At 38.1% G+C, this 15,492-nt stretch overlaps 1 protein-coding gene across 11 annotated transcripts in view; it reads right to left on the bottom strand.

Moving 5' to 3' along the window:
* The window catches only part of GIGYF2 (GRB10 interacting GYF protein 2), a 149,658-nt gene that overhangs the window by 61,555 nt on the left and 72,611 nt on the right, over positions 1–15,492 (bottom strand). Inside the window, exon 1 of one of the 11 annotated variants that reach the window (XM_045867721.3) lies at positions 8,283–8,322. The exons of the other annotated variants lie outside the window; for them this stretch is intronic. Within the exon in view, the coding sequence (XP_045723677.1) occupies positions 8,283–8,307 (25 nt within the window). The 5' untranslated portion in view covers positions 8,308–8,322. Of the gene's footprint in view, positions 1–8,282; positions 8,323–15,492 lie in introns of those variants that run through there. 11 annotated transcript variants of the gene reach the window in all.

Below are 15,492 nucleotides of genomic sequence, written 5' to 3'. Positions count from 1 at the left end.
GATTTTCTGCCCAAATAGGGTATCTATAAAATTCAACCTATCTTTTATCCTAAAAATCACTGTAAACTCAAAAGTAGACAAGGTGAACTATAATTTTTCATTTTCATTTACTCTAACATCTATTACATTATAGGCATACAACAAATTGCTTCTGAACAGAATCCAAAACTAAGCTATGTGTAACCTAATGCCAGTCAAGAGTTCCATTAACAATGAAAGAGAGCCTAGTATACCAAATAACTAAATTGGTACTTTCAAAAGATTAAGATAATTCCAAACTGTGCAAATTATTTTTTTACTCACTATCCCACGTGTGCTAACATACACAATTTGTAAGAGATTATATAAAATCTCACATTAAATTAGTTGAAAATCCAGAACATACACTGATATCTTCCATTTATAACCTATAGTTACCTATACGTCAGTAACAACCTCAATTCTTTGTACTAAACCACCATGAAAGTGAAAGAAAGTTGTACAGTTGCATCTGAAAATGAGGGAATTCTAATTTCTGGTCATGCTCTTATATTCCATTTCATATGTATTAAGATTCAATACCCTGTTTGCCCAAACACTTACTAGGTTGTTACCACATGTTATTCTTTTGAAGGATAAAATATCTGGAAATTTGCTGGGCAAACTACTACCTGTTTTCTTAATACAGCAGGCAGCCTCTAAGATAGCCCCCAACAAACCCTGCCTCCTGGCTATTGTGTAATCCCCTTGCCTAAAGTGTGGACTGCACTTACTGGCTAGCCCCCAACAAATGGAATACAGCAGAAGTGGTAAGATGTCAGTGCCAATTAAGTTAAAAACGACTGTGACTTCCATCTGGGATGCTCTCTCCGTGGCAATCCAACTGCCCTGTCGTGAAGCAGCCCTGTGGAGAAGCTCACATGGCACAGAACTGGGGCTTGCCAACAGTCACATCAGTAAGCATGAAAGCGGATCCAACCCCAGTCAAGCCTTCAGATGACTACAGCCCTGGCTGACACCTTAACTGCAGCCTTGCAGCCTCATGAGAGACCCAGGTCAGAGCCAACCAACTAGGCTACTCCTTCTGACTCACAGAAACTGAGATAATGTTTGCTGTCAGGATAGCTACATCAGGATACCTAAGTTTTGAGGTATTTTGTTACACAGCCATAGATAATAAAAACACTCATCTAAAAAAAAACAAAACACTCATTCATCCGGTTTATTCTTCATAACAATCCTCAATATTTGAAGTTATCTTGGGGCGCCTGGATGACTCAGTTAAGTGTATGCCTTCGGCTCAGGTCATGATCCTAGGGTCCTGGGCTCAAGCCCTGCCATCAGGCTCCCTGCTCCCCTGCTCAGCAGGGAGCCTGCTTCTTCTTCACTTGCTCCCCCCTTGCTTGTGCTCTCTCTCCCTCTCTGTCAAATAAATAAATAAACATTTGGAGGCGCTGGGTGGCTCAGTTGGCTAAGTGTCTACCTTCAGCCCGGGTCATGATCCGGAATCCTGGGAGTAAGCCTCATGTGGGGCTCCCTACTCAAGAAGAGCCTGCTTCTTCCTCTCCCTCTGTCCCTCCCCCTGCTCTTTCATTCTCTCTCTCAAATAAATAAACAATTTAAAAATATATATATTTGAAGTTATTTTTCCTATTTTAATAAACTGAGACTACCGAGGCTCACAAGGATAACATAAGAGAACTGTCCAAAATCACAGTATTTAAATGGCATAGACAGGATTCAAATGTTAATCTTCTGACTCATTCAACAAATATTTATTGCACATTAAGTGCCAAGTTTTATGAATTCAAATACAGATATATTCCATGTCTGCCCTTGGGTTCAGAGGCCTGCCAGGTTCTCTTGCTCAAAATAAGAAGGGCAACCCATTTTACAAAGTACCACACCTACTATATGACTTGATGAAAAATGTAGCTATACTCACAAAAAAAAGGCAAACTTAAGGAAATCCCTAATACAGAGGCACCTGGGTGGCTCAGTTGGTTAAGCATCCAACTCTTGATTTTGGCTCAGGTCATGATCTCAGAGTCATGAGATCGAGCCCCGCATCAGGATCCATGCTCCGCAGGGAGTCTGTTTGAAATTCTCTCTCTCCCTCTCTCTCTCTCTCTCCCCCTCTCCCTCTGCCCCGCCCCACACCATGTTCTCTCTCTCTCTAAAATAAATAAATCTTTAAAAAAAAAAAATCCGGGGTGCCTGGGTGGCTCAGTTGGTTAGGCGACTGCCTTCGGCTCAGGTCATGATCCTGGAGTCCCGGGATCAAGTCCCGCATCGGGCTCCCTGCTCGGCAGGGAGTCTGCTTCTCCCTCTCCCACTCCCCGTTTGTGTTCCCTCTCTCGCTGTGTCTTTCTCTGTCAAATAAATAAATAAAATCTTAAAAAAAAAAAAAAGTCCCTAATACATAGACAGATAAATAGAAACATATATAGATAAGTGATGGGAAATGGCTTTTAATCCACCAATCAATCACAAGCAGTATGTGCCAGGTACCATGCAATGATTTGGGAATACAGTAGTAATCTCATGATGGATGAACTAGACGAAACATTCACTTTCTTTCACCTACTTTTACACTAAGCCTTTGAAAAACTAATGAACATAGCAAAGCAAGCAGAAGAGCACAAATGGCAAAATGCTTAACTCATCAAAAACTGGTCACTATAATTTTTTCTAACAGATGATACACTGCAAAAAATTAAAATTATTAAAAATAAAAATACTGGGGCGCCTGGGTGGCTCAGTTGGTTAAGCGACTGCCTTCGGCTCAGGTCATGATCCTGGAGTCCCGGGATCGAGTCCCGCATCGGGCTCCCTGCTCGGCAGGGAGTCTGCTTCTCCCTCTGACCCTCCTCGCTCTCATGCTCTCTGTCTCTCATTCTCTCTCTCTCAAATAAATAAATAAAATCTTTAAAAATAAAAAAAAATTAAAAAAAAAAATACTAGTAATCCCTCAATCTTAGAAACAGAACTCTATCTGTAGTTAGCTTTTACTTAACTTTATTTTTTCAGAGTTGCAATCAGTATGCCTACTATTTTGTATAGCAAATACTTCTCTGTGATTAATACCAGCATACCTTGCTGCTACAGTATAATCTACTAGATTATTCCCCACTGGACATTCACTTTATAACCAATTTTTGTGAACTACAGATAATGAGACAAGAATACCTGCTTTTCTGAACAATGTCTTCTGAAAAAAACTTCAAAAGACTGCAATTACTAGGTCAAAAGACAGACTTCGTCCACTGCCTTTTTCCCTCAAAAAAAAAAGGGTCAAATCAACACACCATTTCACATTATTGACACTAAGTGCTGCTATCCTTTTAAAATTTTTACTACTTTAATAGTTGTAAAGTGCTACACTGTGGCTCAAATACGAATTTTTCATATCAAAGATTTTTCGTGTTGTTTAGTGACTTTATGTTCCTTTGTGTAAACTGTTTATATTTTTTTCTAAACTAACAGCTTCTTTGCCTTTGGACCTATCAGTCCTACATATATTTTTCATGTTAGTACCTAATAAGAAAAATATAAAAAACAGGATAGGGCAGGGGCACCTGGCTGGCTCAGTCAGAAGAGCATGTGACTCTTGATCTCGGGACTGTAGGTTCAAGCGCCACACTGAATGCACTGAATGTAGAGATTACTTAAAAATAAAGTCTTAAAAAAAAAAAAAGAAAAGAAAGAAGAGGGCAAAAATAGGGAAAATATAAGAAGAAATAAAATCTGACTTTTCTACTTATTTAAAACTATCTTGTAATTTTCAACCCGTACCTCATAATGTTTGAATGACTATGCCATGCCTTGTTCCAAAAACGATCTGAGACCAGTATTTTGAAGATAAAGAAGAGTACAGTACTAAACAAAGAATAAAAATCCTGGAGTCACTACACCTAATTTTAAATTTTGGCCCCAATTCGGATCTATACACCATGACTTAAAAAAAAAAAAAAAAGACCCAATTCCCAATTTAAAAGTGTGTAATTGGAGGGGGAGATGAACCATGAGAGACGATGGACTCTGAAAAACAAACTGAGGGTTCTAGAGGGGAGGGGGTGGAAGGATGGGTTAGCCCAGTGATAGGTATTAAAGAGGGCACGTTCTGCATGGAGCACTGGGTGTTATAGGCAAACAATGAATCATGGGACACTACAGCAAAAACTAATGATGTAATGTATGGTGATTAACATAACATAAAAAAAATAGTAAGTGTGTGTGTGTTGAGGTAAAGCTGCCTAAATTTACATGAACACCAGCCCATTTTTAGTTCAAAAATCCTGTAACAAAGGAGTTCAAATTTTGTCACTGAGTGCTTGTTTCCTCAACTGCAATATACTTTTTGATATGTCAAATATTATATAATTAATAACTGCAATAGAAAGATTAAGGTGATAACTTCTCCAGTAAACCAAGAAAAGGGCGCCTGGGTGGCTCAGTTGGTTGAGCGACTGCCTTCGGCTCAGGTCGTGATCCTGGAGTCCTGGGATCGAGTCCCGCATCGGGCTCCCTGGTCGGCGGGGAGTCTGCTTCTCCCTCTGACCCTCCTCCCTCTCATGCTCTCTGTCTCTCATTCTCTCTCTCTCAAATAAATAAGTAAAATCTTAAAAAAAAAAAAAAAAAAAAAGAAAGAAAAGCCAGAATAATATAATTCTAACATGCAAAAACATCCAACATATAAGTGCAATGTACATGGAGTTCCACCTTAAGGGACCACTGTCATTTTCTTTCTTTTTTTTTTTTAAGATCTTATTTATTTGAGAGAGAGAGAGAAAGAGAGTGCACAGAGGGAGAGTGAGAGGGAGAAGCAGACTCCCAGCTGAGCAGAGAGCCTGACGTGGAGCTCAATCCCAGGACCCTGAGACCACAGCCAGAGCTGTAGGCAGACGCCCCCCCGAATGAGCCACCCAGGTGCCCCTCTCTGTCATTTTCATAAGAGAAGGGTGAAACGAATTCAAGAACTTTTAAGTGGACTTCATTCAACTCCTCCCCCTCCCTTTATGAAAATTTATTCCTGAAGTATAACATTCTTGCCAAAAAGTATATAAATCACAAATGTACAATTCAAAGAGTATCCATAAAGCAAAAATATCCACATAACCAAGATTTTAAAAAAGAAAGTATCTGGGGCGCCTGGGTGGCTCAGTTAGTTAAGCTTCCAACTCCTGATTTCAGCTCAGGTCTTAATCTCAGGGTCGTGAGTTCAAGCCCTGCTCTGGGCTCCACAGTGGGCATGGAGACACTTAAAAAATAAAAAATGAACAGAAATAAAAAAGAAAGTATCAGGAGCGCTCAAAAATCTTCATGTCCCTCCAGTCAACCCTTTCCAAAGCAAGTACTATTTCTGACATTCATCTCTAAAGATTAGTTTTGCCTTCTTTAACTTTTTTATGCAAATGGAATATTCATTTATGTCTGGCTTCTTTCACTAAACATTATGGGAGATTCATCCACAATGTTACAGAGAACAGCAGCTTGTTCTTTTGCACAGCTGTACAGGATCTCATTGTACAGATGGACCACAATATATCAATCTGCTGCTGATTTAGGTTGTTTCTAGTTTTCTGCTATACGAATTGTGCTGCTATGAGCATTCCTGGATATGAAATTTAGTATATGTTTGTATTTCTGTTGGTCTATGCCTAGAAGTGAATTTGCCAGGAGTGAAATAAGGTATATTCAACTTTAGTAAGCACTATCAAATATTTTCCCAGAAAAACAGTATTAAGTTTACCATTTTTTACCTGTTTTACTCAAACCTCTAGCAAACATTAACATGAGTGCTTCCTATACAAACACAATTAAAGATGAAGGATTAAAAATAAAGAGGAGACTTAGACATAGCATCCACCCCCCAGGTCCATAGCCCAGACACACACATGTAAACAAATGCATCCATTTATCTCATCTAATCATCATTTTAACCACAAAAATTAAGTTAAACATTATCATCTCTATTGTTCCTATGAGGAAAGGGATACCTGTAGGGGCAATTTCCCAAGGTCACATAGCTGAGTAGTGACCAAATCAGAAAGAGAACTAAGTGTTCAAACTCCTAATCCTGGGTTTACTCACAAATTTAACCCACTGGAAGAAGGAAAAAATTCTAGAAAAACTAATGGAGAAAGAGGAAGCTCTGGGATCAAAGTCTAACAAACTCTAAAAGGGCAACAGACATACTATGCATGGTACAGCTTATAGACAAAGACTACCAACATCTCTATAAGGGGAAGATGGAACTAAATGTATTAATCTTCCAACAGAAATTATGTCAAGGGGCGCCAGGGTAGCTCAGTCATTTAAGTGTCTGCCTTCAGCTCAGGTCATGATCTCGGGGTCCTGGGATTGAGCCCCACATCAGGATCCTGCTCAGTGGAGAGTCTGCTTCTCCCTCTCCCTCTGCCCTTTCCCCCTGCTTGTGCGTTCTCATACATACATACATACATACATACATACATACATAAATGGAATTATGTCAAGATATACACCCCTGGAAAAAATGTTAAGACCAATTTCTTCACTATAAAAATTTTATCCTAGAAATCATTTTGAGGGGGAAAAAAATGACTTCAAGCACCATCTAATAAAATATACATTTCCAATTATTACTAATATAACTAAAAATTACACCGCATGCAAGAATTGCTCTAAAACATCAAAATAAATCCTTTATCACCTAGGGGCGCCTGAGTGGCTCAGTCGTTAAGCGTCTGCCTTCAGCTCAGGTCATGATCCCAGGGTCCTGGGATTGAGCCCTGCATTGGGCCCCCTGCTCCACGAGAAGCCTGCTTCTCCCTCTCCCACTCCCTCTGCTTGTGTTCCTGCTCTCGCTATCTCTCTCTCTGTCAAATAAATAAATAAAATCTTAAAAAAAAAATCCTTTATCACCTAAATGATTACAGTGTAGTTATAGTTGTATAGATTTGAGTGGGGAGTGAAAATGTCAAAGAGAATTAGATCTATACGATTTGTTTTAAAAAAAAACATATATTTGTGTATTACTGATATAGTTTAAAATAAAAGCTAAATATTAAAAGTCATTCCCAAGCAATTTAGAGGATGCTATCTAAAGTTCCTTTCATGTCTACAAACTCCAGAATTCCACAGTGGCCAGTGAGGGATACCCACAAGGCCCTTCTCAGCATTTCAAACCAAAGTCCTCCTCCTTCCATAATACCAGCAAATAAAGTTGAGTAACCAAATATTTTAGTTTACTTCTTCTTAAATTCTTAACAGAGTAACCTGTAAGCAAGACTGAAAGTAAATGTAATTGAATAATTTACAAATTTAATGCCTGACCCAAATATTCCTAACCTATAGTCCATAAATGAACTTGGGGGCTATGAATACTTGAACTAGAAGCACATATTATACTGGCATGTTTTCTTTTATCAGGGAAAAGGGTCTAAGGTTTACGTAAGAGTCTTAAAGGTATCTATGACCTCCAAAAGATAAAGAAACACAAATTTAAAATATATTTTCTTCTATTCAATATAGCAAACATGACCGTTTTATAAACAAACTATACTCTCCATATAATACATGTTCTTATATCACCAGTAACTGGAAAAGTGTCTAAGGTGCTAAAATGCAAATGTACGACATAAACATTTTCCCAATGGCAGTAAATACTTGGTCATTTCTGACTTAATGTATTAAGTATGAATAGGATTCTTCTAAAAATTAAATTAAATTAAAATGTAATATTGGTTTTAGTCTGGTCTAATTGAGTAGACTTCCTAAGGAGAAAGAGCAGTAAAAGGGCACCTGTGTGCATGTTTGACTCACAGCCAAAAACGGTGTTTATGGAAAACTTCAGATGGAGCAAAAAGGCACTCAGCCAATAAAATCTACAGCTGTGAGACTTGGAACTTCCAAGTGCCCAAACTCCAAAAGCAAAAGTGGAATTATGGGACGGACTTTGAAGCTTGTTTATGTGCAAATTTTTCTAGTACGAAACTTTGTATTCCTCTATTCAGATATATAGTCTCTGATCAACACTAAAAATATTTTCTAACACCAGAGAAAATAATGAAAGGAAATCCCATCCAGGTGTTGGTATTTACTTTTTTTCCCTACAATCAATTGTAAATAAAACTAAGGATGGCTAGGAAGGAGAAGTTTAAATCTTATATCCAGAAATTTGTAACTTTTCTCCCATCCTAACTCCTAAAGGTTACAAACTGCTCCACTCGTTAACATTGGTCCTGAAAACGCAACAGTTCCTGGCTGGAAGAGACAGACTGAAGGGGCTGCAGCATATCAAAATCTCCTTGAAAAAATACCTCTTGTGGTTTGAATACAGCCCATACCCTACAACCCTCATGTTCAGTCATCGGATGGTATACACCCAGCCGCTGCCTCAAATCTCTGGGGAAGATGATCAGTAGATGGGCTTGAATGCAGAACTGGAAAGGGACTAGGCATCTTCTAAAGAAAGCAAAATATACATGTAAGAAAGAACACAGGAGACGGGGCTCAAGTTTTAAAGCTGGGAGATTATTCATGTACATAGGCAGGACACTACACTCCAACTACAGCATTTGTTATTCTCAAGTACAAGTTGGTACAGTTAGGGACTACATGCCAGATTACTTTAGCCAGAAAGAAAAATCAAACACCTTTAGGGACAGAAATTTGAATTTAATAAAGAATAATGTATCTGGTCTTGGCATGTTGCTCAATCATAATTTTTAATAAAAAATAAATCAGAGAACAGTTATCTAGCATTTATGTTCATTCACAGAAATATTTTAGAGCCATCTCCAACTGAAAGCAGTAACTCTGTTACACAGAAGGGCCCGTGTGTTCTAGGGTGAAGTTTATATACCATCTATACCAATATCAGTTTCATCTCAACTAAGCTGGTTGAGGTTTCAACCACAAATGAACTGAACTGCTCAGGCTATTAAAATGGGAATACTATGCTCCTGAGTGGACACTCCAAAGCCGGTCTACCATGTCCATACAATTAGCAACTAGGAATCACTGTCTATAGACCATAGCAAGACTTTCAAATTGTAGAAATCGAGAAACCAGACCCTTCATCACTTGAGACATTTCTTTCTTGACAATCATTTTGCCAAATCATTTTTGCCTTAATATATTCTGAAAGAGTATATTACGGAAAGAGGCTTTTAAGTTTGGTAAAAATCCTTCGCCCTCTTGCTAATTATAATGTTGATGCAAGACACATGGCAAATATACTCCCATACCGTCTGAAAGGCAGTGTCACACTATATTTGCTCTGGCTTTTTCTCCCCCAATCCATCAACTGTCAATTGATATAAAGTATAATTCCCTACCAGTGTGTGTAGGGTGTAAGCATCACATCACAAGTCCCTACTTCATGCTTTTACCTTCTCTAGTTCTGAAGGTCAAAGTTTCCAATGCTGTGTCTGAACTTGTATTGAGATGTTTGGCATTAATAAAACAAAGAAAGAATTAATACTTTTTTTAATTTGGGGGGAGGGGAAGGAATCTACAAAGGCGGATTTCACCTTCTAAGTAGCATTATATTGGTCTACATTAATAATTTTCCCAGCAGGCCTTCTTCCATGATTTTACTCTGAACAATCACAGCCTTTGTTTCTCAGATCCTCTTACATGTGACATTTGATCAAAGTTTTAAAATCAGCAGCTAACGGAGGTGGAAGAAAGTACTGCTCAGTAAAGGCATTACACAAAGCCATCCCACAGCTCATTTCAAGGTTGCTACAGGCTGGATCACAGACGTTTTCTAGCTGAACACTAGTTAGATGTTAAGTTAAATTTTCTGTACCCTGAACGCTACATCTTACTGCACATTACCATATGCTTCTCAGGAAACCATCCCCTAGACATTACTAAAGCATGCCTTAAGAAAATTCTTCAGCTCCTTCACATAGATGTGTTTTTGAAAGGTAAGTGCAAGGTACCAAACAATTAAGTTTATTCTTATTTAAGATCTCTGCACATAGCCTTTAAAAAAAAAAAAAAGCCTGCCTCCTTGCCCCTCCCCACCAAAAATTCAGGTAACTAAATTACCTATATTACCAGTTCTAGAATTAGTGGTAGTCATCCTCGTGAGATGGAATATGAAAAGAAAACTAACAAAATCAATTAATTAATTCATGCCTAGAAGTCCTTATCCAAGGAAATCTTCCCCAAAGAAATGGAGGGGGAAAAAAAGAATAGTAAAGGCAGTATCTCACACTTCAACATGCTATATAAGGAAAGACGGCTGAAAGGAAATCTTGCAGGGAATTTTATCCCTTTGAACTTTCAAATAAACTCTTAAGTAAGATTATGCAAACTTACTAAAGACCGGTCCTGATTAGAGGGAAAAAATGCACCCCTTCTCCAAGTCAGTTCTGGAGGCTTTCTCCAGAATTGTTAAGGTTTGTGTTGGGTAAAGAAAGACCTCCTAACAAACCAGCATTCTTTTCCACATGATCAGAGCTAATTGGCCCCCCTGCAGACTAAGTGACCAATCACATCAGCTTCAGCTGAAACTAGCCCCCACGACATTATAAACAGAGGAATGTGAACTGTAAACCCAGTCCAAGAAGAGAACCTACAAGCTAGACTTGTAGATTAAAGTTACCTTATCAAAAAGACAGACTCTGCAAGTTTCCTCAAGACCTACCTGTGCACACACAGGCTGACCCAGCAAAAGAACTGGTGAGTACATGAAATAATATTCATTCTTATTTCTTTCCTTAAGGGGAACAGAGAAAGAAATTGAGTGGCAAATAGGGACAGAGCTAGACATCGCCAACAGATTTTTAAAACAAAGATATTACCTTTACGGTCATACATTAAGGTTCTTTATTCTTTTTCCTTAAATTCTGAAAATGGAGTAACAGCCCTACTGAAAGCATTACTAGAAATTTTCCTGTTTTATTAAATGCATACTAATTCCACATTATAATACAGAAATGAGTAGAAAGGCCCTAGAAAAAATTTAGTGGCTTTTTTTTTTTAACCCCCTTCCTTGGCTTTTTTAAATATATACAGATATCTTTCTTTTGGAAGGGATTAAAAAAAAAAAAAAAAAACCCAAAACCGGTCCTGATTAGAGGGAAAAAATGCACCCCTTCTCCAAGTCAGTTCTGGAGATCTTTAAATACCATACAAACAGAGCGTACAAAAACAAATGACCCCCCCCCAAAAAAAATTTTTAAGCCACGAAAAAGATGAATACCTAATTTTAAATGTCTTTTTAAGCATAGAATTATTACCGAAATTAGTAGATGCTTCTACAAATAAAATATAAAAGAATCTCTGAGCTTATATAAGAGAGTTAGAACTCATACTGTTTGCCCCAATTATAGAGGGTAAGAGAAATGATTCTAAGACTATATAATCAGTTTTTAAAACCAGTTGTAAACAAATACATAGTAATATTGTGATCATTTAACATTTGTATTTATAGCCTATTAACTGTTAATATGAACTACACTACCACCTTACAACATAGCAATAGAAAAGACATAATTTTAAGTGCTACAAACCAAATGAGTAAAATGAATCCATAACTTTGACAGCCACTGAAGCAGCCAAACTATTATTTTTATAAAGTAGTGTTTTTTTCCACCAAAGTCTGTAAATGAGCAAATACTTTACAGCCCACACACAGAGATACAAACAAACCTTCCCAAGCTTCAATTCTATTTTCTGTTGGGATCAGTTAGTGAGAATCATATAAATACAAACCAAGACAAAATACATTCAACGGGTATTTGTACACCTGTAAAGATATGAAAATTACTTGGAGAGAAAATCTACATGTATCAGGCAACAATAATATTAATCTTTAAATACCATACAAACAGATGTAAAACCACATAAGAGAAAAAAGGAAAAAAAATCATCTAAAAAACCTCTGTCAGTTGAGGGAAATGGAAATAAATTTTAAAACTTGTAGAGTTTTAAGAGATCGTGTTATTTAATTCCCTTCTGTCTCTCTCTTTTTTTAATATAAGAAGCCTGGCCAAGGGGATTGGGTAGCTTGCCCCGCTGACAAAGCTATGTAACCAACAGAGCGGGAGCATGGTTGGCTAGATTCCCCACCTTGTCTTCATTATACTAAACCATACTCCTTACATGAATCCAAAGATGGACTCATTCAGGGTAATCCATTAAGTGGAGATCGAAATCTTATTCTCTCAACTACTCCACCTCCCAACACAATCTAAACAAGATTGAGTAATGGCTTATATATAAAAAGGAAATTGTGGGGCGCCTGGGTGGCTCAGTTGGTTAAGTGACTGCCTTCAGCTCAGGTCATGATCCTGGAGTCCCGGGATCGAGTCCCACATCGGGCTCCCTGCTCAGCGGGGAGTCTGCTTCTCCCTCTGACCCTCTTCCCTCTCATGCTCTCTGTCTCTCATTCTCTCTCTCAAATAAATAAATAAAATCTTTAAAAAAAAAAAAAGGAAATTGCTTCACTGTTTTGATATTAGCCTTGACATTCCTGTTCACAGGTTTTTCCATGCATTTAGTTAACTGCAAGAGAAAAAGAATGAAATTGTTGAAGCCTACAGTGACTGTTACAATGTAGGTAACAAGTAACAATCCTGAAAAAGCCCAAATAATAATACTTTTGTTAGCTATAATATATACAGAAAGCTATCTCCCTGGGTAATGAGTTTTAGAACGTTATGAAGTAGGTTGAAAATCAAGAATCATGGAGTTTTTCCCCCAAAAAAACTACCGTGAAACAATCAGCAATTAGTAGCATTCACCAGGACAGTGGTTCCCTAATTGCAATAAGCACGAGGGTACAAGGTAAATGATGGGCATTTTCACACAGGCAGGAAGCAACAAACAACAAAAGTGAAACTAATACAATGTTACATACCAATTTCACCTCAAAAAAAGAAACCATAAAGGATAGTGCAGTGGTTCACAACCTTTCTGAACGCAGCCTATCGTTCCTTATTACATCCTTCTTCCTCTTCAAGTGTCAAAATGCCTTTTCTTTTATAAAATTAGTATGATATATTCTAAAAATTATTTTCTCACCTGGCAAAATACAAATTTGGCAATGCTATGTAAGAAGTCGCCTCTCCACATTTTGTTTTAATTTGTACTGGTTTATAATATACAAAATTTGTACTGGTTTATAATATACAAAAGATTATGTAATAATTGTGGTTGTGCTGATCTTCAAATTTTATAAGATGTCTTCTTTAACTGAAAATATATTTCTTGCCTACAAATCATAGGTCTAAACCTAAACATTCCTAAAGACCAAATATTCTGTAATGACTCTTAAACAATTAACTAGTCAAATGGAATGTAGGATTGTTCACAAAGGCTAACCAGGATCAGAATGTCTATTTTTGAAGCAATACAGCACTGACTCTGGACTTGGTATGGGATTTATTAACACTTACTACCTTTGGGATCCTAGGAAACTCACTATGCCTCAGTTTCTTCATCTCTAAAATGGGAATTATGATGGTACTTACTACTGTGAAAGTTAAGGAACATCATGAATAATAATAATAAAGCAACCAAGATTGAAAAGTTCCTTTGCGCCAGGCATTGCCCACTGGCTTCAAATGAGTTAACACAAGTGTTTGGTATAATTCCTGCCATATAATAAACAATATATACTGGCTAATATTATTAATCATTACTGTCGTTAAGAATCATGTATGGGGTTAACAATGATTTAAGACAGATACTTGAGATAGTTACGGGGACCAGAAGAGTATCTACTATAAGTGCTAAAAATATGGCTGTCAAAGACTATCTTAGGAATATAATGCCAATCATCTTGGGAAAGACTTTTTCACCAAACTTTCTAAAGAGCTTCTTGTAGTAAGAAAATTAACCTGTAAAGTTAGCCAGATGTGGAGAATAATACAAATAATCTAAGGCCCCCATCTGCCTAGTGTATGTTTCTTTCATCTCTCTAATCCTTGGTGACATCTGAAAAACAGGATAATAATGTCTATCTTGCTGGGGGCCCCTGGGTAGCTCAGTCAGTTAAGTGACTCTTGATTTCAGCTCAGGTCATGATCTCAGGATCCTGAGATCCACCCCTGGTGTGCGGCTCTGTGACCAGCAGGGAGTGGGGGGATGGGGTCTGCTTGAGGATTCTTTCTCTCCATCTCCCCTTGCCCTTCCCCCCACCAAGTTCTCTTCCCCTCTCTCTCAAATAAATCTTAAAAAAAAAAAAGATCTTGCTGAGATACCAAAGAATTAGAGATAATGCAACACAGAAGGTACCTAGCACAGTGCCTATGAAAATTTTATTACTCCTGTTGTTTACTTTCAAAACGACAGAGATACGGTCTCCCAAAACACTTAAAGACTCTAGCAAAATGAGTCATTAAACAGCTGTGCTGAGGAAAAAAATATACTAAATGATAATGACCACTTGTTAGAATTATAAAGCATGAATGACCTAAGACTTTTTTTAAGTTTATAATATGAAACTAAACTGGTTATCCACTCTAAAAAATTTTAACCATTATCTCAGCGGACCCTGCTCCATCAGTAATTAAAATCTGAAGAAAATACAAGAGAATGTCTCTAATATCACCAATACATGTTAAATTAGCCTCAGGGAGGGCGCCTGGGTGGCTCAGTTGGTTAAGCGACTGCCTTCGGCTCAGGTCATGATCCTGGAGTCCCTGGATCGAGTCCCGCATCGGGCTCCCTGCTCAGCAAGGAGCTTGCTTCTCCCTCTGACCCTCCCCCCTCTCATGTGCTCTCTCTCATTCTCTCTGTCTCAAATAAATAAATAAAATCTTTAAAAAAAAAAAAATTAGCCTCAGGGAGGAAGGGAAAGTATATACTCAGCTGGCCAATGTCCAATGACAGTATCACAGGAAGGCAGTCTCCACAGCCCCAAAGTGTCTACAATGGGAAGGACCCAGCAAACCCAAGCAACAACCTAGCTTCAAATGCCTCTAGTCACCTTCTTAAGTGCCACTGTCATTCAAAAGGTAGGAATGGAATATGCAATACTCTCAAGAGCATCTACTTCTGAGGGAAGCAGCTAGGCAGAGTAAAATATAAACTCCTAGCACTGCACTGTGGCAAAAAGAAAGGGAAAGCAAAGCTGCACTTCCCATTCTGTTCCTGTGAGGCTCCACATAAAAGTCTTAAGACACTTTTGATATAAGCAAGAATCAACACATAGAAAGCATACCTTAGATTTCTTCTCACCACACAGAGAAAAGCATACCCACTGATTCATAGTTTAACTGTTTACAGATAAAAAACTATATTATCTTTTAAAAATTGCCATTTGGGGGGTGCCTGGGTGGCTCAGTCAGTGAAAGGGCTGCCTTTGGCTCAGGTCATGATCCCATGGTCCTGGAATCAAGCCGCACATGGTTGATTCCCTGCTCAGCGGGGAGCCTGCTTCTCCCTCTCCCTCTGCCCCTCCCCACCACTCGTGTGCACGCACATGGACGTGCTCTCCCTCTTGCTCTCTCCAATGAATAAATAAAATCTTTAAAAAATTTTTAAAATTGCCATTTGCTGCCTTAA

The sequence above is a fragment of the Mirounga angustirostris genome, unplaced genomic scaffold (assembly GCF_029215605.1).
Source record: "Mirounga angustirostris isolate CCGP_5_RB_7025 unplaced genomic scaffold, mMirAng1.0.hap1 SCAF_3, whole genome shotgun sequence".
Lineage (NCBI taxonomy): Eukaryota > Metazoa > Chordata > Mammalia > Carnivora > Phocidae > Mirounga > Mirounga angustirostris.
This window is presented reverse-complemented; position numbering and strand designations above follow the sequence as displayed.